This window comes from Montipora foliosa, chromosome 3, assembly GCF_036669935.1.
Source record: "Montipora foliosa isolate CH-2021 chromosome 3, ASM3666993v2, whole genome shotgun sequence".
NCBI lineage: Eukaryota > Metazoa > Cnidaria > Anthozoa > Scleractinia > Acroporidae > Montipora > Montipora foliosa.
The window spans coordinates 37,035,893-37,060,892 of record NC_090871.1 but is presented as its reverse complement, the minus strand read 5'-3'; the positions used below and the strand labels follow the sequence as shown (position 1 = coordinate 37,060,892).

The following is a 25,000-nucleotide window of genomic DNA, read 5'->3' as shown; positions in this document are numbered from 1 at the left end:
GTTTAAAACACTGACAATTTGGCTAAAAAAATCAGCCAATCGCAAGCTGGACATGAGTCACCCATTAACCCATTCCACCACAGTGGTTGTCACAACCATGAAAACTGAAACTATTGATCATCTCTGTATTTGTTCTTCAAAGTCCACAAGCAAATAAAGAGTGCAATACCAAGCTAGCTTCCAGTAATTATGCCTAAAACCGGCTTGGCCTGATTTTGTGGCCAATGCACATAGCTCAGCATTTATTATTGACCCTTTCTAAAGTTACTGGCTATCTGCTTTCATAGTGGAAATTGTCCAGAAGTAAGTAAGAGGCAGACAGACATGTTCTTTGATAAGTACAAGTGTAAAGATTAGAAATGCACATCACCAAGTATTCATTATTATTTTTATGAAAATAACTTTTGTAAATGAGCAAGAGCTGGAGTAGAGTGTATCACTAGTATTGTTCAGTGAGAAACCAAACTTACATTTTAGCCTACAAGCGTATTCACTAACATTACAACATTAAGGACGGTGCCTACTATTGTTATTTCGCATACGTTCTGCGTATCTCCAGATACTCAGATTTCCTATCGCCGATGCTTACTAATACAGGGATATTTTTGCGCGGTTTAAAACTATCCGGAGACAGTAGATCTTAGTAAGTACTCTTGGTATCCAAAAAGAAAATTGGGGGTAACCATGCATTTTTCAGAGATAATTAGGTTTCAATTTGAGAAAGAACGCCATACATTGCTTTGTATTTTAAAGCTTTTTACAAATATTATTCATGAATTATCTTTGAAAAATGCGTGGTTACCGCCAATTTTCTTTTTAGATTTCAATAACACTTGTTAAGATCTATATTTCCTGCATAATCACACACTGGGGCAAAAATATCCTTAATTAGTAGGCACCGTCCTTAACATCTTCAAGTTGCCATTTTTACATCTTTTGTAAACGTACCATCGCGTAATTAATTTTAATATGTGGAATCTTTGTTGTGGGAGAATTAAAGTACAAACAAATTAAAATAAAATTTGCTGAGAAATAAACAGTGATTCCCTCACTGACGTCCTAATTTCCTTCAAAAGGAGCATCTCATCAGTGCACAGTGTCATGAAAATAGTTGTGTTCAAATACAGTATTGGTTCGGGAAATGTGAGGAAAATACCGGTAAGCTATCAGTACGTTTCACCTCATTGGCAATCAAGTCATTGTGGGAAGAGACCTTCCTAAATTTCTATTAAATGTGGATCAGGAAGCAAGCAACACACCATGTCAATAAACAGAACATTTGTGTATGGTTACAGTGTATCTTCTTGAATTCTTGGCTATTATGCTAGCACTTACCCTAAGCTTGGACCATGTGGTGCTTTTGTATAACTGGAGTTTGTTAGTTTATCCAGTTTACACAATTGAAGCCAGGGCAAGACTCTGTGCCACTAGGCCACTTCTATTGCACTGGGAGATGTATGGGGGTGGGGACAGTGAATACAAAATTTATGAAATGATTTCAAATTAAAGTGTCTCTGAAGTACAAATATACCAAGTCTTGCATTGCTGTTGCTTGTACAATTTTTTTGTAATGTAACGCCTAAACCTTGTTTGCATTGTTTCATGGTTTTTTCTTAGAAACTGTACTGTTACAAAATCCACCACTGAGGGTTATAATTAAAGGCCCCTTGAGTTTGCAGAGTGGCATGTAGCATCCTGACTAAATTGCAAAATTATGCAGGTCCAGAGAAAATGGATTGAATAACAATGAAAAATCTTCAGGTTTAAGTGTCACCACACTGAACCATTCTCAAACAGAGTGTTTAAGGCAATGTTACCCTTTGAAGACTGCAGTTCGGGTAGTCGAAAGCTTGTAGTTTTTAATCATTTTAGCCAGAGATCGTTTTTTTTTTTAATTTCAACTAAGTAAATATTAGGGACCTTTAGATTCTAATAACAGGACGAGAACGAGTACAAGTACGAGATTTGACTGCCTGTTTTTAGCAAAAATTCTTAGAAGATTTGTAACACTGATGATTAATCTTACTCTTTGCTAGCAGCATAGGGTCATCAGTTATTGTTACTGCTGGTAACTGAGACTTTTCCTGGTGGAAAAATGCCAAAACTACTACTGTGTTGGTGACAGTATCACGTTTTTCCTGAAAAAATTATGCTGGTTTGCGTGTACTCACTGTTGTTCTGTGAGAAAATCTTGTACTCGTACTCCTTATCGTCCTAGAATCTAAAGCTCTCTATCATCTTTCTAATTCATTCTGCATACAGAAAATCATGCAACATGCCATTCCATATTCACAAGCTGCCTGTTACACTCACAGCAAGATATACCAGAGGGAAAAGCAAACAACAAGAACAGTAACACTTTTTGATAAAAATTATTTACTTGTGTTTCAAAAGAAAGTTCTTTCCAGACATAAAAATGATTTTTAATCTAAATGCACCATTACAAGCAAACTTGACTGCTATGGCTGCAAGCATTGAGCATTAAAAAGAATTAACCTACATTTTAAAATCAACCAGAACACAATAATAATTATAACATTAAATTTTTTCAGCATTAGCACAGTGAAATAAATACCTACATATATGTAGCAGGATATAACAGGGTAATAAATCAAACCCCTAGTTATCCTTTATCATGGTTTGTTCTTATCTATACTGACTTGTCCTTGGAAAATCTGTGCTCCAGCCACTCAACTTTGTAAGGTGGACTAGTATTAAATGGTTTTTAATATCAGTCACTGAAAGATCTAACCAACACCCATAATTTAAGAAAGAGCTCCATTTCAAAAACCTTGAACAAGATTTACATGAATCCAATACCAAGGAGACTTTCTTTCCACAACAAGTGACATGTGACATAAAACCAAGAACTACCCACTGAAATGACAGGGAACCTGCCCTTGAATTGAATTTTTTTTTAGTTTATAACTTTTTGTTCCAGATGAATTTCTGTCAATGAATCTAGTTTTTCCTTGATTTGAGCCATTCCTCAATCTGCTGCTTGAGTTCTGTGGCTAAAAAAAAAAAATGACCATAAATGCTACCAGCCAAAATATATACAGGATGATTTTTAACATCCAAGATGATGTGTGCAGAAATGTTAAAGGTAATTATTGTCATGGTGTTAACATAACTGATACAAAACCTCAAAATTAATCTTTATTTTAAACACTCTCCTTAAAAGAAGAGAAAGACAGTTTGGTACATGTATATCAACTTCTCACCTGGCTGCAGCATATCAGTGGTCAATGGTTGTCTGGTAAAAGGATCTGTATCCGAGTTTAACAAATGCCGTGTGATGACTGGGCGGTCCATGATTTTGCCACTGGTTGGTAGGATTACAGGCTCCTGCATGAGCGTCATCATCAATGGATCTGCCAAAAAAGGGTACAGTTACAACCGATCAGGTCTACAAAAATGTGAACAGAGAATACTCAAGACCCAAAAAAGAAACATTGGTTTAAATACCTTTGAAATCATCAGGTGCGTCATCATAATCTTCTTCCATGGCAGCATGTTCTGCCAGTTTCCTCTCCACTTTGGTTGCAAATTCTTTAAAAAGATAAATCTCTGCCTGTATGGACAAAACAAAACAAATGCTTCAGACTGGACCAAGACTGTATCATCTAAGATGCATAAAAAATGTGAAAGTTTCAGAAGTATTTGCCACATCACCCAAGGCACATATAATAATAATAATAATAATGATGATGATTATAATTAACAATTATTCCTCGAGCCCGAATGAGCTCTGAGTCAATAGCCCATGAGGTCGAAGGGCGAGAGAAATATTATTGTTTTAGTAAAATCCAACTAGTTGGTCAAAAAAATATCGAGACAAAACATCTTTCGCTAGTTAAAGCTAGACTTTAATTGTTGTTTTGGTTTTCAAAGCCGGCGCCACCACTAGTTGGATTTTTCTAATACATTAATTATAGAGTGCTTAAACTGTAAGTCAATATTCAAAAGCGCTTTACAATCAAATAATTATATATCAAATATAAACTAAGAGTTCACAAATTAAAAGCCTTTTTAAAAAGAAAAGTCTTCAGTCTTTTTCTAAAAATAGAAACAGTGCTACTAGATCTAATAGTCAGCGGTAATGAGTTCCATAGAACTGGTGCAGCATGGGTGAAGGCGCAATCCCCAAATGTGGAGCATTGGACTCTGGGAACTGACAAAAGAAACTGAGGACGAGCGAAGAGAATAGGTGGATTCAATTTCATAGACAGAAGATCGTTAATATGATCTGGAGTTTGATTATGTGAGGACTTGTAGACAATTAGAAGCAGTTTGAACTGGACTCTGAACTCTATAGAGAGCCAGTGTAGGTCAACCAAAGCAGGCGTAATGTGGTCAAACTTTGACAATTGAAGAATAACTCTAGCTGATAGGTAAGCCAAAGAGAAGTGTGTTGCAGTAGTCAAGGTGAGAGGATACAAATGCATGGGTCAATGTCTTTGTTGTGTGAATATTTAGTAATTTCCTAATCTGTCTTATTTTGTGCAGACCGTGAAAAGCTTTACTACAGGTCTTGCCTACATGTACATTCACATGCATTGGAGCATCAAACCACGATCCAAGATTTCAATCAGATTTGAGTAGTAGCAGAAACCCATAAGGGTTGAAATGTGTAACGGCCCCTTGTGTGCTGGGAAACAAGCTTCTGAATATTCAATTTGCTAAGTACCATATTTGGAACAACAAGAGCGAGGGGTTTCCAAATATGGTACTTTGCACTGAAACATTCAACCAATCAGTTTGCACTGAATATTCGGAAGCTGTGAACGCGCGTTACACGTTTCATCCCTTATGGGTTTCTGGTAGTAGTTAACACATGCAGATTTAAGGTGTGCTGAGTACACGATTGCACACGGTCCCTGTGATAATTACTCCAGTCACTAGGGAGATTAGTTGTGACAGCTTTCTTCCCAAGGCGAGGGCATTTGCACTTTAGTTTTTTTAATTTCATCATTAAATCAGGGGACCTTTGGACGGTCAATCAAAGTTATGCTTTCAAGCGGGCCGTGTTTGTTAAGAATTTCAGCAAGCGTCGAATTGTAGCAGTCAGAGAGTGTGTTTACATTATTCCAGACATCAAATAAGATAAACAAGGCTGTGATGCAGTGACATAAAGAGAATCCTGTAAGTCAAGAAGGTGTTTATGGCATTCAGAGGCACGCCTGGTTTAAAGTGAAGAGAGGAATTTTAGTAAACAACAAAAAAATGGTTGGTAGACTTGCCGCCAATTCTTGATCTAGAAATGTACCAAAGTTCATATTTTGTTCCAATCCAAATTCTTTTTTGCAGGTTTTTTTTAATGCCATGGGTATTAAGTTACTGGTAAAAAGCTTAACCCTTTGACACCCAAACCAGCCAGACTTAGTATCTTACTCTGTCTAATGCCAGACGATTTTACTCGTCAATGGGGAACCCCTGGGAGTCAATGGGTTTTAATACAGCAGAACTGAAAGAACCAAATAAAATCATGTGCATTCCTACAGCTGAGACTCTAGAGTTCTTCCAAAACCATGTCCAAAAAATAATATTTTAAATATACTCAAGGTATGTTTATTATCAGAACCACTCACCTCAGTTTTGAGCAGCGTTTTATGAAGGTGCTTTGTGGCATCATCAAACAATTCTTTTTTGTATGACCTCTGAAACAGGAAAATGAAACAGCAATGCATGAACACCTCAACTCTGTTTCCTATTTATAAAATAATTAATGAAGATGCTTTAGTTGCCACTCACTTGGTCTCCAGCGACAGCCTGAGCAAACTCATCAGAATCAAGATTCACATAAATTTGTGTCAATCTATCAAGCAAGGTTTTTGGTTCAAATCCATATTTTTCAGGATTTTTAACCTGCAAGGGAAAAAACAAAAATGCCCTTGGCATTAGTACCTGTAGGTAGAAATGATTCCTTTCATTGGTCTCTGATTGATTTCAGAGGTCTCCCTACTGTATTTGACCAATTCCCTGTACTGTAGCAACCCAAACATTATAATAATTACTAAAGCATATAGCCATGGCTTTAAAGCAAAAGAGCTTAGCATACTGCAGCCCATTTCTTCACCTCCCACAATAGCTGCTCTCATAACAGTCCTACCCGGTCCAAGAATCCACTGGCAAATGTGGTAAATGTACAGTGTATATAGCCCATTAAATTGCATATTGAACGCAAAATTTATCCTTGATAAATAGTTTTTCAGTTGTGATACTTATACCCATCACTTAAAGTGCTACTATGATCATTTTTTCCCTTCAGATTTTGAAAGTTTGCATCAGCGTTCTTCCAAACCTGTGTCCAAAAAATAATATAATTTTAAATAATTTTATACTCAAGGTATAGTTATTATCAGTACCACTCACAGCAGTTTTGGGCAGCCTTTTGTGAAGCTGCTTTATGGTGTAACACCTGACTGGCAAAATTTTGAGCTTTCAATTTTATCCAAAGGCTGTTTAATTAATTTGAGTTTAAGTTTAGGATTTCATGGTCCAGCATTACTCATGTTCAAAACTGGCCAATTGGACCTCAGAGGGTTGGATCTACGAAGAGTAATGCCATTTTACTCACTTGCTTAAAATTTCAGTGTGTGAATGCAGCTTATTATATATGAAAAACACAAGATTAAAAGTCTGAAAGCCCAAAAGCTGCATATTAATTCGATCAGCAGCATACACAGGAATTGCATTCTTAAAATAGTGAGTCTTTGACGTCATTTTCTCCTTGATCCGGCTCTCTCAAGATTTTAAAGTTAGTAATGGTGGGCTACTAAATAAGGAAATTCCAGTTAAAATAGTCAGGTGTCTTTGAAATCAAGGATCAAAACTAGGGTCACATTACAGTTAACACACTAGTTTTGAAATCCAAAGGAAAAGAAGAACTGATTTTTTGGTCCTAGTGGCACTTTGAAACATGTTGCTTTTAGTGCTGATTACCTTTAGATTTCTGCACTTTGGTCCACAAAGTTGCCGTAGGTTAAAGTTCAGCATTGCAGCTAGGCGATCAATCAGTTCCTACAATGTCAAATTCATGACCACACAAAATAATAATGAAATCAATGTCAGATTGATTCTCTGAATGATAGGCAGTTCATTATTGCTTGTGCAGAAGAAGACTGTGTGGGCATGAGGCTAAAAGAACTCAACACTTCACAAGACCAAAGAGCTTTCCCAGTCAAAAGTTGGGAGAAAATTCATTCAACTGAAATGTTATAAATTTTAAATTGTCCCTCCTTGGTAAAGAATCAAGGTCATGTCTCTTATGGGCACATTTTTCCTGAGAAGTCAGCAAATGTACATGTATAGCATAAATTATTCATCCCTTGCACTACAAGTTGGATGATACTTCTCAGATGAAGGTGGTTTATTGTATGCAGACCATGTTTCATGTTATAGTAAGGGGGATTGACTATTCATCCAGTTACTACTTGAGCTGAGTTTGAGCTGAGTTTGTGTTAAGTTTGAGTTAAAGTGGTACTATGACGAAAATCGCATCTTTCCTATCTAAGCCATTTTGAAACATAAACAAGTAGTCTGCATGAGAAGAAAAATGCTGTTTCCTTTTTTCAAATATCTCTTTTCGTTCCAGGGATATTCGACTTTGTATGACGTCATACACTCAACCAAATTTTGTTCAAATATGATGAAAAGAGATATCTCAGCCAATTTGTATCAGAAATTTTTGATTTTTTGCAGTAAGATTCTACAAAATGTTCTCCATAATATGACCTTAACAGTTCTGTTACAATGACATTATACTGGGTTCCAGACCTCCCCCATATTGTGAGCTTTTCTGGCCACCTTTGGCGTTCCATTTTGATATTTGCTAACAGCACCTCATATGCCACCCTGCAAGCAGAGCCTCCTTTTGTCTTTTTCTTTACTGAGGAGGAGAAAAGGAGGCTCTGCCCGAATCGCGTCAACTCTTTGAAGCCGCCGCAGCCCGAACTTCTGGACTAGTCAATCTTGTTTATTCTCGTCAAACCGGTTTTTCCAGTGCGAGCGTACATTTAGTGACAAAACCGATGGTTATAATTGAGCCCGCTGGTATGAAAAACAAAGATGGCCGCGAGATCTGGCATATTAGGCTTCGGTTCGAGACTGTATCCTGGCAACATGCAGCGCATATTCAATAAAGATCTTACTCGATTCATGCAGAGCCTTTCTCGAGAACGCCAAAATCGAGCAAGCAAAATAAAGGCTCTGCTAGCAGGGTGCTCATATGCATGATCCAGCAAGCATATAAATATGTTAGCATGACTATGTGGCCTTGTTTAACATTTTTCAAGCTGAAAATCACTAACATATTGAAATCAAGTGGGTGGGGACTGGAAAAAAGTGAGTTGCCATGGGAACATAATTTTTTATAGCCATCGGTGTGTTTCCTGTAGAACTATTAGACTACCCAGTTTCAATGGTCTGCGCTGTAAATTGGCCAAGGTAGCTCTATTTATATACTCAATATACTATAGGGTTGAGTGTATGACGTCATTAGTCATCTCATTTGCATATTTTACCCATTTTTCAAACTTAAATATCTCCGGAACTAATGAAGATATTTGAAACGGTAAATGGCGTTTTTGTTCTTTCATGGAATTCTATGTAATACACTCAAAAAATCAAGGGGTAAAAATTTGATAAAAGTACCACTTTAAGATTGAGTTACAGTTTTTGGAGTTTTTTTGCACTTAATAGTAGTAAAATAATATTCAAATCAAATCAAATCAAGTCAAATCAGATTCGTTTATTTCTGACGCTCGCAGTTTAAAGACTGGATTACAGGCAGGGTCAGCAACTAATACATTAATTAGTACAAAGTCAAGATATTAAATATTACAATAATTATAAATACTGTGGGAGGTTATTAGCATACCTACAAGTAACGAATAATTGACTAAAACGTCCGGTGTTACATGGCTTAACTACTCTGGTGGTATTCCTTCTGAGATAATTATACTTAGTATCCCCTTTCTCTACTCTGCTTGATAACAGGTGAAAAAGGGGGTTGGGAGGTGCAATTTTAAAAACAAATCTCTTACAAGCGGCGTCCCTTCAATCGCGTAGAAAGGTCAAGCCCGATATGGATAGGGCTTGTTGATAAGATGTGCTTGGTGCTATGATTTCCAGCGCACATTTCTGGATGCTTTCCTGAGCATTAGATTAATATTGGGGAAGGTTAGAGAACATCACACAGGTGTACTCAAGAAAGGATAGGATAAGTGAACAATACACAGCAGTGAGATTCTGCATTTATAGGCCACATTTCTTCAGAACTCTTAAGGCTTAGAGTTGTCTTTTGGCTTTCTTGATTATCGCATCACAATGTGGTGAGGTGAGGTCATCGGAAATGTGAACCCCAAGCAACTTGAAACACGACAGACGCTCAATAAAGGCACCGCCCACCACAATAGGTTTCCAATTCCAACTGTTGTGTCTTAGAAGGAAGTCAACAGACAACTCTTTACACTTAACCCGGTTAAGGCACATGTTATTAGCAACCGCATATGACTCGATTTTGTTGACAGTAAAATTTAACAAAGAAGGGGAATTCAGTACAAGTCACTTTGAAAACTGTTTTCTCCGCATTGAATGGCATGGCTTTCCAATGACCAAAACAGTCTTGTAATTATTGCACCTTTCACAGCATCATTCTCGTTGCTGCTGTTAAGTTTATTGATGTCAAAACAATGTCTTTTTAGAGGGAAACATGACTTGTGCTTTACTGTTAAGCCAGTTAAAGCTGCCCCGGCTGATAAAGAATGAACCGCATTTGTCATCCGGCATCATGGTCGATCATCTCAAGAACAAAGTAAACGAAAGAGGAAACATCTGACGAAGTGAGCCCGCATTACGCTTTTTGCTCATAACCCCTAAAATTCTAAAAATTAATGCATCAACACAATTGACATGTTTGCTACTCACTGAAGTTTTATAATGTTGGCAGTTAAAGGAGCCCAGCATTTCTTTGTAGTGCAAAAAACGTTTGAAAATGTTTGACCTAGTCACACATGCTGGAAAACCATTTCACAGCAGTGCTGAGAGAGACAAGATGTTGAAGGTAATGCTTAATTGCCTTGCTACAATCCCAGCCAAAAAGATGGTGACAGCAACCCATAATACAACCCCTTCCCCTTCGCACTATAACTTTGGGCAAAAAGTCAATAGTCTTAATGTTGTTCTACAACTCCGCAAAGGGGGGAAGGGGGGAAGGGGTGAACTAATATGTGGCATCAAGTGTCCCAGAAATTTACTACCAAGATTGGGTGGGGTTCAAAACACAGGTCACTTTCAATTTGACGGGTCGCTTACATTTGCAGGTCATTGCTTTACCTTTTCGAAAGTAACCCAAAACCCTCAATTTGGCTAACCCTAGGCCTAAACACCAACTTAAGGCCTAGGGTTTTGGATTACTTTCCAAAAGGTAAAAATTAATAATGACCTGCAACAAGTAAGCGGTGTTTTAGACCTGCCGTCCAGATTGTGTCACGATGCCTGGTTATATGGGAGAGTATCATGCAGATTTACTTTGTGACTAGAAAAGTCACGAGACAGTGTGATTCACATTGTTTTTGGGAATCTATACTGGCCCCTTTTAAAAATAATTTATGACTGAGAGTTGTTAGTAATCAGTAAAAACACTATGAAATGAAGTTTGTTTCGTTCACGTTCTGTTTCCTGTTTCTACATGGTAAAACTTCGGATCTTTGCAGTCTGGGTTCTGGTTCTCACACAATGGAATGTTGAAAGTTAACCACAGAGTCATCAGCAAGCATTCGAAGTGGTGATCTTTAACCCATCGGGGTTTAAAAACATGAGGCTTAGCCGAGTGTTTTTAGACCCGATAAAACATGTGCTGCGAGTTTTTTTGAACAGCTTCAAAGACATTCCACAAAGAGCATGTCCCTCTGGACTCAAAACAATGGTTCAAATTGTGAGAGGTGAATATTAATTAGCATACAAGAAAAACAAGCTATGCCATATTAGTATTCTTTATATAAAGAATACTAACGAGGAGTGTTTTATCAGGATGTAAATCTCATACATGTGACATTTTATGGGTGTTTTGATTAGGCTTTTAGGCTTTTTGAAATAACTTTAACTGAAGCTTAAGTCTGATTTTCCTTTTTCTCCTGATTAGAAAATCAACACTGAAACAATTCAGTGAGTTCCTAGTGCATTATTTTTAAATCATGGTCAAGTTTCATGGTCTTCCCAGTGACTTCTACTTAATATTTATTACTTTGAAGTGCCAAAAATGCCAAAAACCGTAACTCAATATTAACTCAATTTTAACTTAATCTTGACTCAAACTCAACTCAAACTCAACTCATCCCGTAACTAATCAATAGTCTAGTCTAAGGTTTCCCAAGCTACTATCTCACCATTTTTTATTTATCTATTTTTAAAAATTACTTTGTTTATTTTAATAAGTAGTATGGCAAGAAATCAGTAGACATGGACAGAAATAGACAACAACTAATTTTGAGTCTTATGGAAGTCTTTTTTGCATTTTGTAATTATGATGTTTAATAATAATAGTAAGCTCAAAATATTATAATTTACGTTACTGCATTGGTGAATTCAAACCATTAAGTTATATCTACTGGGAGACAAAAACTGAGTTAAATATAATAACCATTTCTAGTCCAAACCATACAGTACCTGATTGTGTAATAGTGTGTTTAACCTTGTAACAAACATGATACTTACAGGTCTTAGAAAAGGTCCCTGGACATGTTTTGTTAAGTACAACATCATCTCTAGAGTTTCAGAAGCAAGAGTTAGATATGAGCGACACTGACGCTCATCTGTTGTAAGCTGTCGTAAACGAGAGGTACGCACTTCCTGCAAGAAAAGACGATCAGATAAAGTAATCAACAATAGAACAGGCAGCAAATATTCATTTGGTAATAGTGGTTATTTGTCAAGGGATAGCTGTCATAAGCCATTGACTCCTGGAATTGAGACTTGCTCAAGAGATTTTTGTCAAATGCCAGACGATTTCACTTGTCAATAGGAGGCAGTTCAGGAGAAAATGGGTTAATTAAATAATGCTTGCTTCTAACTTTGAATAGATACATCACATGAGGTAGGAAGGATAGGATACAGGTTGCTTGGCAATGGGCCAAGCAACTTAAATATCAAATATTAACATTTAGTGTTAGTACCGATAATTATAATGACTTGGCCAGGGTAAGTTAACCTGGCTACACAGCTGATCATGAATCCTTGCGACAGAGACACCTATTTTAAGCAAAGGTGGACCGGCACACTCTGTTGGTGTTGTTGTTATCCATCTGTAGAATAATAAAGCTTGCTCAACATGATCATTGCACAAAAACAGACCAAAGGAATTCAAAGCATTTGAGTCTATTTGAATCAACCAATCAGTGTAATGCGACTGTTGGCAGTTCAAAAGCTCAACACAGTCATGTTGTACTGATTGGTAGATTCGAATAGACTCAAATGCTTTGAATTCCATTGGTCTGATTTCTAGCACTGATCATGTTGAGAAAGCTTCATTATGGCTTTCAGGATAGCCTTTTTTTGGTGAGTTTTAGAAAGATGAAGCTCAAATTTGGCGAAGGTATGGGGACATCCTAATCAATTGGATGCTGGTGTTGTTAAGGTGAGAATTTCACTGGTTTGGCCTCAGTTCCAGTTTGATCAAGTTGTGGTCACCGGCCGGCAGCTCAGTGTTGCCTGCCTTGTCAATTTTCTCAACTCTCTAACTGGCGGTTGAGAAAAGATCTCACAAAATGATGCATAAAACAGCTTGGAACAACCAAAAAAACATAACACAGGACTCAGTTGACACTCTGTTTGATCTTTTATTGAATTACTTTCTTTTAAACTTTATTGTCAAGCAAATTGCAACCACAGTAACATATTTACCCTTCTGCAGATAGATAACAACAACACCAACTGAGGGTGGTCCACCTGTGCTCTGAGTGCAAGGAAACTTTGCTTGACATGTTAGTCTAGCTGACAGCAATGGAGAATGGAACTTAAAATATGGAATTTGTTTTGTTTCTTTTATATTTTGATAAATTCGCAAAAGGGAAACTGCCCCCTTCCCAGTTGCCCTCCATTACTCAGAATGTTAATAAATAAATTTAGCCTTACTCTTGGTTGTGCATCCCATTCAGTGGCATTTGCCATCATCTGTTGTGTTTCATTGATGCTTTTCAGTGAGTCCAATGATTCATCCAGCAGGAATGTGGTATCATTGATTAACATGTTAACAAAGCGAACAAAATGATCCGTCCTACAATAAAAACCATACCTACATGTATCACATTTGTGAATTATTACACTGGCCAATGCTTGAATTTGAGATCACTTCTATCTATTTTTGACTTTTAACCACGGTTTTCATTTTCCAAGGTTAATTATTAACTGCTTTTTTGACGATAAACAACGGCAATAAAATGTTATTTGTTAATAACAACTTTAAGAAAAAACTAGAGCCGTAACCAGGTAGTCATTTTATACATGTGTGTAAAAATGCCTGTTGGTTTTACCAATATAGCGAGCACCACCGCCCCCACAAGTAAATTTGTACACAACACGGTGATTTGAAAGAATCCAGAATAAAATCCTTTGGACTAAAAAAGTTTGAATGGAGAGGAACTTACTCTGACATTTTAAATCCTTACAATACTTGCTAATAATAAACAACATTTTCTTTCTAGTATAAGATGAGTAGAACCATTGTACTTGGTAGTTTGCAAAAATGGCAGTTGGACACATCATGTTTAGAATCTTCTTAATTTGTAATTATTGTAACATTTCTAATATGCCTTTACGTTCACGAATAGTAGAAAGAGTATTGATATCATTTTGAAAACCCTGGGTAGTGTTGTTAATTTTATATGCCCTGTCAATGAGAGTTTTCACTAAACATAATTTGTACTGAAAGGGAATAATAAGTACTGAAATAATTTGAAACTAAACCTGAACGGTGTGAGTCTTTTTTTCGAAAAACAGAAGTGAAACAAGAACACTGATTGTAATTTGATCTCTGCTGTTATTGTTGGTTAGTATGAATTTTAATATCTGCTTGAAAGGAACTTCTAATCTACAAAGAATCATTGTGTTGATAGAAAATACTGTTATATATAATAATATGGATTATCTTGTAAAAATTTTAATGGTATACTCACTATGGCTGATCATGATGTTTGAAACATCGAAAAAAATTATGTTCCTTAAACTCAAAAGTGTGGTTGTGTTCTTACAAAATGTTAGTAACACTAGTCTTGTGCTATCAAGCCATTTAAGATTTTATTGCCGTTGTTAATCATCATTGTTTTTAAAAATAGCTGCTTATTCTTATAACCGTATTTTGTCTGCTTATTCTTTTTTATCTTTTATACCAATTTGAAAGTTTTATCCGAGAAATCCCATGGATTCCATAAACACTTAGGTTTGAGGGTTCATGGAAGACAACCCGATTTCCTCAAAATAGTACTGGTTGGTTTTGTTAGAACATGAATATGTATATGATCTTCCATATAAAGAAAACAGAAACCTACAGAGTCCTTTTTGCTTCTGCCATTACACCTGTCAGTAATACAATCCTCAGTGATTACAAACTGTCTCTAGTTTGCCATCATTCCTCTCAGTCTTACCTGCTTTGGTTCATGATGGCTTGGCGGTGTCCCAAGTCTTCCCACAAACTCTTCATTATGATGGAGATGTGATACCTTATACTAAATTTGTCGTAAAACTCATTAGAGCTGCCAGTAGTTTCTACATCTGTATATAAAAAAGCCAAAATAAAAAGAATTAAGTCCCTGTATCTCACGTACATTACAGCACAAACACTCAAGGAGTTGCACAAAAAAATAACGAATTTGCAGATGGAAGCTCTCATTATACCTGTATAAAAGTTCATAAGAGCAGGAGCTAAGTTATCTGGAGCCAAGGGGTGACTGAGGATCATCTCATGAATTTTAGATGCTACTGGCTGAATGTTTGGATTCATCACAAATAAAACCTAAACAACACAACAAACTAATTAGTCTGCCAAAAGTTATCAAATGAAAGTGCTGCAACTAATCTGGAAAATATCAAGAAGCGACTATCTGCAATGCATTTTACATACTTAGATTACCGGTACATTTAATTAAAATCAAAGCTATAATTATAATAAAACTGTTATGTACTGTCCTGTACTAATACACATGTACAAGTACATTGTAGTGAGCAATGAAAAACATGAAATTGTTTTAACACTTATGTGGCAATGCATAAAAGTGCAACATTGTTCAATGGTGATTTGAATCCTGATAAAAAGTGGGTTTAAGAATGGACAAATTACAGCTTTGACAACTGCAAATAGATCTGAATAAAACAAGAGTGCAGCAAATACTGAAATAATAATAATAATAATAATAATAATAATAATATTTAATAATAATAATAATAATAATAATAATAATGTTTAAAAATATATCTATAAGTATATAAAACAATCACAAATCTAAAAAAAACTATTCCTAGTAATAATAAAAATAATAATAATAATAATAATAATTACAAGTTAAAAATACTAACCTCCACAATTTTTGCCACTAGATAAGGATTTGAGATGTAATTTGGAGAGCATATAATCACAACAAGAAAAGTGACCACATCACTCATAACAGGATCCTCCAAAACTGAAAAAGCATGCCTAGTAAAAAAAAATCACACCAACTTTTCAAAAGAAATAATTATATAAAAAACGAGTGCAAGTGTTTCATCAGGGGTTTCAAACACCGAGAAACAGATGAAAGCACAAGGCCGCAGGAGTGATGAGATGAGTAATGTGATGGAGGTGGCTAAGATGGGGGAGAGATATCCACCAATGACTGTTTATGGAATAATAATAATTATTACTCAGGTCCTTTTTGGAATTATTGTTAATGGTGTACTAATTATTGAAAAATGCTCATTAAATTGTTTCTGAGTGTTCATTGGGTATCAAGGTTCATGCATGTGACCCAAACATGCCTCATTTATTGGCTGTTACACTCATGAATAATTAATGATTTGATAAAATAATGTTGTGGAAAGTTCACTTGGCAATTTTTTTCTAGTAAATGCTCTAATGCTCTAAACTTACGGTGTCCTTCTACAGGGCAGAATTTGTCTCACAGGAGTTCCATTATTTGCATAAAAATAAAAATTATTACCGGGTTGCCCCATGACAATCCCAGTCGGAAAACGGGTAGATTTCTCCGTTTTATTTATTTTATTTATTTTATTATTTTTATTTTTTTCCATGTTGGTAAAAGTCTTGCCTGTCACTCCCCTGCTAAGTGGTGTCTTTGTGCATAGAGCCCTGCTGCGCGTATTTTCTTAGGATCGAGAGGGTAGTGGGAAATGCGTAGATTTCTCTGGTGGACACATCATAACGATTAACTTAACCGGCAATGGCGTCGAAAGTCATGCAGCGCGAATGGCGTTTTAGTGGATCTTTGAACAAAAATATACCCTTATGAAACTCAATAATGGCAAATCAATTGGATACTGAACAAGACAGGCGACAACATCGACAACAATCTGTCGCCCGTTGAGCCGTCTTTTACCAAGTGTGCTGTTATGTAGAACACTGAAGATTCGCAGGGCAGCGATAATAGTGAATTCAAAGACTAGACCAGGTGGATTGAATGGAATTTCAAGCGTTAAAAAGATTATTGTCGAAGCAATGCCGCAATTGCGTTTCTTCACCACATGTTCCTTTGATCTCACATTATTGTGTTTTCCGTCAAAATATTCGCTTGTTTTCGCTTTCGCTCGAACATATTTACCTTTATTACATGTCCAGTGAATAGTTTTATCCTCTGGGATGAATTTTCCGTCGAAAAATCGGTTATTTGGGCGGTCAGTGTAAAACGCAGACTGCAGACTGCAGACTGGGGGTAAAATGCAGACTGAGGGTAAAATAAATATTCATAATAAAAGAACGAGTCATAAGGATAAAATAAAGATTGTTTGAAAGACAATCCTGTTTTACATCTGTCAACAACTCACATTATCATGACTGCAGGTCACTGCACCTTTTGGGGATGCGATCATACACGTTGAAATCATCTGTGCTTTGTTTTTGCGCTTCCAGATGCATTGCAATGTTCCAAATTATTTGTCACACCGGTACATCGAGGGAAATCGATCGAAAAACCAACAATTACTACTTCGAATACCTGAATAATCTCGGTTGTCTTTTTTCGGTGCAACGAAATGCACAAAGAATTTCATGTATTCTGAGCAATTAGGACCCGGGGATTTCATTGGTTAAGCTATGCGTGATAACCACTAGGGAGAGGTTATAATTGAAAATTACATCTTCCAGATGCAAAAGAAACAAACTTGTGAACTAAAGGATAAACATAACGTACACGAAAGCGAATGAAAGGATCCTAATAAGAAATTTTTACACCTCAGTCATACTGGCTTAAGCCGACTGAATTGAAACGTTAAATGGTTGCAAAATCCACGTTATCTCTGTCTTTGTTAATTGGTAAATTGTAGCCATGCGTGTCAAAATAAATTGAGTTATTGGGTAATTACTCGATTACTTTGTTCAGTGCAGCAAAATGGACAGTTGAATTACGGGGTGGTGACTTCTTTGCCTAAAAGCAACTCACTTAACGAAACTATCCTTTTTCCAACAACAACAAGGATTCAAACAGCTTCAATTCTTACAGAGTTCGATGAAAATCCGGATTTAAAACATGCAGTGGGGCAACCAAAGCGATGGGAGCTGTGTTGGGGTTTCAGTGTGAAAGTACAAACGGCTACTAACACTCTTCTAACTCTTTTTTCATTATTATTTTATTAACACGCAGTCTGCAGTCTGCAGTCTGCATTTTACCCTCTGTCTGCATTTTATCCCTGGTCTGCAGTCTGCAGTCTGCGTTTTACATTGACCAATTATTTGGGTGGTTTTTGACAACAGAGGTTAATTATTCGTAATGCGATCGCTTCCGTTGCCGTTAGCAATGGGTCGCAAATTTGACACTTTTATTGCATTATCACATTACACATTGAATCCATGTTATCTATTATTCCTAAAAATCTAAAAATATTCGTGCCTCATCAGTTTTCGGTTGAATTTATGTCCAAGAAAGCAGATAAATTGCAGAAAATTTTAGTTTTGCATCCAAACATTCGTAATCAACGCTAAAATGACCAAATTTTGCCTGGAAAACATATTTTACTGTTATTTTTCTTAAATTTTTTCGTTCAACTTTCCCTTTTATAAAATGTTTCAGTTGTCTGTAAATAAGTTATATGCTGTTGGAAAGCTTATTTTCTTAGCTTTAAAATGATGTATTTTTTTCCCCCTAACTTTAAATATTGTTTGAGAAAAAAAAAATTTTTTTGGCGATGGCTGATTTACCGCGGTTTTCTCGTGGCTGGGAAAGTAGGAAAAAGAGTTAGGCCGGTAGCCAGGTTTTTAACCTCAGAAAAGGATCTGTTTCGTCATACAAACGTGTGAGGACCTGTGAGCCAAAGGGCCTCTGCTGGTATGACTTCTGGGTGACCCCTTAATAACTTCTTACTAACCGAGTGTGAGGGCTGCACTGCCAGGGAAATATTGGCCCGAGGTCGTGGCAGTACGGACCGAGCGCAGCGAGGTCCGCACAAAAACGACCCAGGGCCAATATTCCCCAGTACAGCTCGAGCTAGCTCGGTCAGTAAGTAGTTTATTATATGGTTTTCTTTTTGCAAGCCCGTAATCGGCCCGTGGGCTAGTCACAATTAGCCAATCAGAGCGCGCGTTATATCGGCTACAAACCCCAACTTGAAAAAAACTGCCTGGAACGCTGCACGTACCACAGGCAACCCAGTGTACCCTCACAGAGGGTCTAGTTTCTTTATTGTTCAGAGTTTATTTGCCCAACTTGACCTTGCACAAAGGTTTAAACTTACATGTTGACAAAGAGTAGAAACTCCGCCACATCGCTAACAAAGTAATCTGGTAGGGATGCAAGCTCCATAGATATGTTCTCTGGAAGAGGAAGCTTGAGCCTAGACATAGGAACAGAAAATTAACAATATTACCAAGCCTCAACAGGACACGCATTTTCTCTTCAAAATTTTGAATTTGCAACACAAACAAGTTTAATTGCAATAAATTACTATCCTTTCTGTGCATAGTATACATTTTACTTTAAACAACTTCAGGCCATATTTTAATTTAAATTTAAGGAAGCAGGACTCATAAAAGTTGGAAACAACTTCCTGAAGGCCATCAACTTGACCCAAACCATAAAAAAAGATAAATTACAGGACAGGATTAATTAAATTTTTCTAGGAGAACAGCATCAATAACAAACTTACTGCTTTTTACATGGATTAACAAGCCTCAAGATCCAGGTTACGAAAAATGCATAAAACTTTAAACAGCCACGTAACATCTCCTCATCCAGCAAACCAATGTCAGAACATGCTTTACCATTTTCAAGTTTCTAGCAAAGAAATAATACAGTCATGTGAGAGCACATGATATAAAATTTAATATTTAACATAAGGTAATTGTATTTGGAACTTGATGTAGGATGATTAACCGTTCCAAATTTAAATATAGGGACATAATTTTCCTTGTTTTCCTTCAGTTTACTATGTCATCTCTTTTTGATCTGTAAACATTTGAGACAAAATAAATTAATTATTGTTACTTTTCTTCAAAATTCATGCAGTTTTTAAGTTATTTGTTATTTGCAAGCAGTTTCACTGCTGGGCACATTTTCACAACCTTACCTTTATCTGATCTTTCCATTTTTTTAACAAGCTTTTATTTCTAGATGCCATTGAAGTTTCCATCCATTCACTCTCACGTGATTGTAAATGCTCAATCATGCGAGTTAAATCGCGAAGAGCTCTCTGTCTGCGTGAATGTCGTCTACAAGCTGGTAATAATGCTACATGATGAGCTTGAATTGCCATGAAGAAGCATTCAGTGGGAAATTTGGGCTCTAACCATGAATTTCCTCTGTCTGTTGAAAACCAATGCACTTATGTCATGTACTATGTTCTTATCAGACTGTAATCAAAACTGTTAGGAATTTTCTGAGGTGTCTTATAGGAAATGATGCTCAAAGCAAAATGTGTAACAAACAAACAGCAAGTGAAAGTGAAGTCAGTACCCAATTTTTGTCTCCACTCTCCAACTTCTTGTGTTGTGAGTTTAAGACGTGACTCCTGGGAAATGTCTATTCTTGACTTGGGATGGTGAAGATACAAGTTATCCACCTTCAAAATAAACAAAAAAATTGTAAAAGTAGTAGTTAATATTCTCACCTGAAGTCCGAAGTCCTGAAGATGATCTTTACATTCAAGTGAGACATATTTTTCCACTCATGCTAATAATTATGATATTATTAAATGGAAGGTGATATTGAGGGCTCACTGAGGCCCCCCATAGCCTGCTAGTCAATAACTGTTGTTAGTATCATGGTATAATTATACTAAAATGGTGGATAGCATTGAAGGTGTGCTCTAATTGGCTACTCAAACTCCAAATATCCTTTGCTATTCACCTCAGAGCAAATCATGCTGGATTTGCACCCGAAAATGAGTCAAAATCACCTTTGTGTACTGTATTATCTCACTGTTTTAGTATAATTATACTAAAAACAGCTATTCACCTCTGTCCGTGTCAGAGGCTAGTGGTGGATATTTACTGAACTACGAAGCAATGAGATAAATATCCACCCCCTCCACTTCAGCGAATAGTTGTTATTGATGTGGTGCTGGAAAACCTGTCATTACTACATACAACACAGTCACGTGAATAGCGCTTTCCATGCATTCTGATTGGCTTGCTTAGAGGTAAATATCAAGTACCATTCACCTCTGAAAAAACTGAGAAAAACAAAATGGCTTCCCATTTCACTTTGGTTTAGTCCGTTGCTCAAGTGCCAAACTAATATCAACCACTATTCACCTCTATTTCAATAACTGTTATTGTTTAATTAGTAATTAAATTTTACGATCATTAGAGGACTTTTCCAACATACTATGAATATTTTTTACCAAATCATACATGTGCAAACTTCAGTGACCAGTATGTATCCAAAGAAATGTTGGGTAGCAAAGTGTGTGAGAAAATGAATGCAATTTACTATAGTTTTTATTAAATAAAATTTCATCCTGCTGCCATCACTATTATTCTGCGTGGGTCCACATGTAAAATCAATGGAAGGTTAACTAAATGTATATATCAAGTGAGGCTATGATCCTCGCAGTTATAACGTAATTTTAGCAACTGCATTCATAACTGTGAGGATGATACAGTAGCTTCACTTGATTTCATAATAATATTATTATATTACTTCATTCATTAATGTATATAATGATCAAGTAAAACAGCTAGTTTATACCTTCTCAATTTTAACCTTTGCACAGAGCTGCTGTAACACAGTCATGACATTCAACATAAATCCATCAGAAGCAACTTGTCTATCGTCAACCTACATACAAAACATTTTCTTGTGACAACACTTGTATTTGTATACAAAAATATGTTGTCTGTGCAGAAGTAAACACTTTATAATAATAATAGGGAAAAACTTAATTTTACCACTTCTGTGGATCACAAAGAGTCACCACGCCATAGCAATTTACTGGAGTGTCTAAAACTAGCTTGACATTCTGACACCAGGGCTTCAAAAAGCAGTTATTGCAATAACCTGCTGTCACTCTCAAACTAGAATAAAAAAGGCTATTAAATCATAGCATTCCCTTACAAAGATCATTTTTACAGTGAAAAGCACTTACAACCCACTTTTACATTTTGTCACAATCAAGTCCTCATTTATCTTACCCTTTCATCAAATGAGAGCATTCCATTGAACTAAGTTCAATGTTTGGCTAGTTTGTACAATTCAGCACCAGTTTTCAATAAAATTAATAATTAATTACAACTGGTTGGTGTGAGACATACTTGATCCTTTCTGAGGACAGTCAAGTAATAACGAAGATGAGCAACATGTTTCAGTATCAGACCTTTTATCTCTGATACTAGGAAATGTCTTTCATTTTATGTAAAGAGTGACAGTGTGTATTGTGACTGACCTGTAATTGAGCTTTGCGGTGATTTCTCCGCAACACTGTAGCAATGAAGGAAAGACAAGAATCCCGACTCTCTGTAGATACCAGCATACTGTGGATTATCTTAAAAATCTCTGTCTTCAAAAATAGGAATGGAACATAACTAAAAATCAGTTCATATTTCAATACACCAACAGATTTGCTTGGATAAAAGAATTGTAGCTAATGTTAAGAATCAAACTATTGGATTGAGTGCTTTCCATTTTACTTCATCAGAAAACTATCAGGTGTTTGACTAGTATTTACAATTAAGGCTAAAAATCCTTTACAAAGTAAAAAACTGAACGTTTTAAGCCATCTTCAGGGTAGTTTGTGTTTGCTGTCAACTGAAGCTGTTTAAAACCAGGGAAAAGCAAAATTACTGTATTGTTCTCTGACTTTCCTGCCAAAAATGCCAAATCAGGCTGCATATAATTCACTCTTAAACCTGTGAATTACATTATATTAATATTGTGTCACTTACTCTAGCTAAATGAAGAGCATTTCGTAAGGTGACATTCACAAGCTTAAAATTGTCTGACGATTCCGAAAAGTACTGGTCCACAATCTGAGGCTGTTGAATGAAACAATAAAAATGATACTGTTTAATATAATATTGTAGTTTAAGTTTTACATTTGAAGAATCCTTATTTTGCCACAGGGAACAACATTATAACAATAACTTTAAATACAATAATCACAATAATATAACAATAATAATAATAATAATAATAATAATAATAATAATAATAATATCCCACAATCTTGTGGGATATGCCAATACAGACAGACCGTGAGATAAAAGCCAACAGACCAGACATTGTAATAAAAGACAAACAGGAGAAAAGCTGCCTACTCATTGATATGTCCATCCCTACTGAAAAGAACACTTCAGTTAAAGTTACTGAAAAGCTGTCAAAATATAAAGACCTCGAAATCGAGATTGAGCGAATGTGGGGGATGAAGGCCACAACGATCCCAGTTGTTATTGGAGCGGTGGGACTAATAAAAAAGGGCTTGGAGAAATACACCAAACAAATCCCGGGTAACATCAAAATTAGTGATCTACAGAAGATTGCACTGCTAGGAACATCTCGCATCCTAAGAAAGACACTCTCTATCAAGTAGGATAGACTTCTACCTCATTTTAGCCCTAGGCCCAAGGAATGGGCTCGGCTATTGTGTTGTAAATGGCATAAAGTTATAGGAGATAGAATAATAATAATAATAATAATAATAATAATAATGTGTAAATTGCCAAATGAAAATAAAATATATAATAATGACACTAATGACAGTTTTACTGTTATGGTAATAATAAGTACTGTGATACAAAATGATGAAGACGAGAGTCAACCCATGTACATGTGCAATCATGTTTGGCAACTTGAAAACCCAAATGTTCCACCTATAATTCTAAAAAAACAATGCCAAAGAAAAAATAATACTACCCATAATGAATGTTCCAGAAACAAGTAACATAATGAGGACCCAGATCATCTAGATACTGTACAGTTACAGCTGGATATTTAACTAATACTACCATAATAATAATAATTAAAAGTTTGTAATTATTATAAACTTTTGTTTGGTTCTCCTTTCTGTGAGACTAGAACAACCAAGTTTGTTTCATTTATTTAGCTTAAAGTAAACACTTAATAATAAGATAGCGTCACGTAATCCACCTTGAAATAAATGGTGCTACATGATTTTGCAATACCTGTAGTTTAATGAATGATGTAATTATACATCTTATTTGATGGTTTAACATAATTATAAAGGCCCTAGCAAACGGCTTCAAAATTTGTCAATGCTAAAGAAAAAACAGAAGGGCCTAAAACCTCAATTTCACCAGTGGTTGTTATGGCGAAACCAAATGGGAAGCTGTGTCTCTGTGCTGACATGAGACTGGTGAACAGTGTTTTACACCAGCAATGACCTAAACAGTTGTACATTCTTCAGTGAGCTTGACATCAAGTGGACACTTTCATCAAGGTGAGTTTAGTGAAGGCTGAAGCCTAACTTTAAAAAACAGGCTGAGAGAAATTATAGGAGGCTGATGTTCAAAATTAGCTGTGCCCCTGAAATGTATAAGCCAATAACACCACATGTATTGGAAGGCTGTGAAGAAGTGAAGTATGTCTGTAATGACATCACTGTACATGGACAGACCATGGAAATGAAGAGCATGACCAATGGTGTCACAAGGGGCCTTGGAAAGAAATCACGGTAAAGAGAAGTGTAAATTTAACGTGTCAGTCAGGGTTCATGAGGCATCAACCCTTGCACCAGGTACTGGGTGCACCCAAGCAAAGCTAGACGCTGACTTAGAAACTTGTCAGCCACATTCTGCAGATGAAATGACTGTAACTACCATAGTCTTTTGGGTCTCGTGAACTTTTGTGCAAGATTCATCCCTGAGTACTAGAATGTCTCACGAAGCTGACTCTGCTGAACAAGAGATTCAAGCTTGCTTATGATTGGAGGCCATCCAGGAATAGTGTCCATGAAATGCAGGCTCCACACCAAAGCATGGTGGCCAAGTTGAGACAAAGATGATGAAACTTTTTGGACAGTATATCCTTCTTGTCACATGGTGTGCATGCGCATGCTCAAGCTACCAGAGCCCATCACATTTAAGACGACAGACATGTAACTTTAATGTACATGTACAATGTACTTACGCAATCTTCAGAAAACACAGAAAGACCAAGGAACGGTCCAAGAAGTGATAACTTCTCTATCTCCTTTCCCTCTGCCCTTGATAATGGAGATGGCATCCATATTGGCAAAGTTACCATCTAGAAATCAGACATCACATACAATGTAATAGTGTAACAAAAAGGGCACAATTAATAATATATTATAGTCCATGAAAAAACAATATCCTCTGGCACAGAAGTGT

At 36.3% G+C, this 25,000-nt stretch overlaps 1 protein-coding gene and 1 pseudogene across 2 annotated transcripts in view; one reads left to right on the top strand and one right to left on the bottom strand.

Moving 5' to 3' along the window:
- Nucleotides 1-1,526, top strand: part of LOC137997385 (tetraspanin-33 pseudogene) — a 2,859-nt pseudogene extending 1,333 nt beyond the window's left edge.
- An 833-nt stretch (nt 1,527-2,359) lies between these two features.
- The window catches only part of LOC137997384 (ubiquitin conjugation factor E4 B-like), a 39,624-nt gene continuing 16,983 nt past the window's right edge, over nt 2,360-25,000 (bottom strand). For both annotated transcript variants that reach the window (XM_068843343.1, XM_068843344.1), the window contains 19 exons: nt 24,780-24,896; nt 22,580-22,669; nt 22,081-22,194; nt 21,387-21,476; nt 20,151-20,256; nt 19,765-20,000; nt 19,345-19,472; nt 18,934-19,032; nt 15,571-15,688; nt 14,893-15,010; nt 14,643-14,769; nt 13,135-13,276; nt 11,719-11,853; nt 6,946-7,023; nt 5,755-5,868; nt 5,592-5,660; nt 3,469-3,574; nt 3,225-3,374; nt 2,360-3,014 (listed from right to left, as the gene is read on the bottom strand). In XM_068843343.1, coding sequence (XP_068699444.1) covers nt 2,962-3,014; nt 3,225-3,374; nt 3,469-3,574; nt 5,592-5,660; nt 5,755-5,868; nt 6,946-7,023; nt 11,719-11,853; nt 13,135-13,276; nt 14,643-14,769; nt 14,893-15,010; nt 15,571-15,688; nt 18,934-19,032; nt 19,345-19,472; nt 19,765-20,000; nt 20,151-20,256; nt 21,387-21,476; nt 22,081-22,194; nt 22,580-22,669; nt 24,780-24,896 — 2,190 coding nt within the window. In that variant the 3' untranslated portion in view covers nt 2,360-2,961. The remainder of the gene's footprint in view (nt 3,015-3,224; nt 3,375-3,468; nt 3,575-5,591; nt 5,661-5,754; nt 5,869-6,945; nt 7,024-11,718; nt 11,854-13,134; nt 13,277-14,642; nt 14,770-14,892; nt 15,011-15,570; nt 15,689-18,933; nt 19,033-19,344; nt 19,473-19,764; nt 20,001-20,150; nt 20,257-21,386; nt 21,477-22,080; nt 22,195-22,579; nt 22,670-24,779; nt 24,897-25,000) is intronic.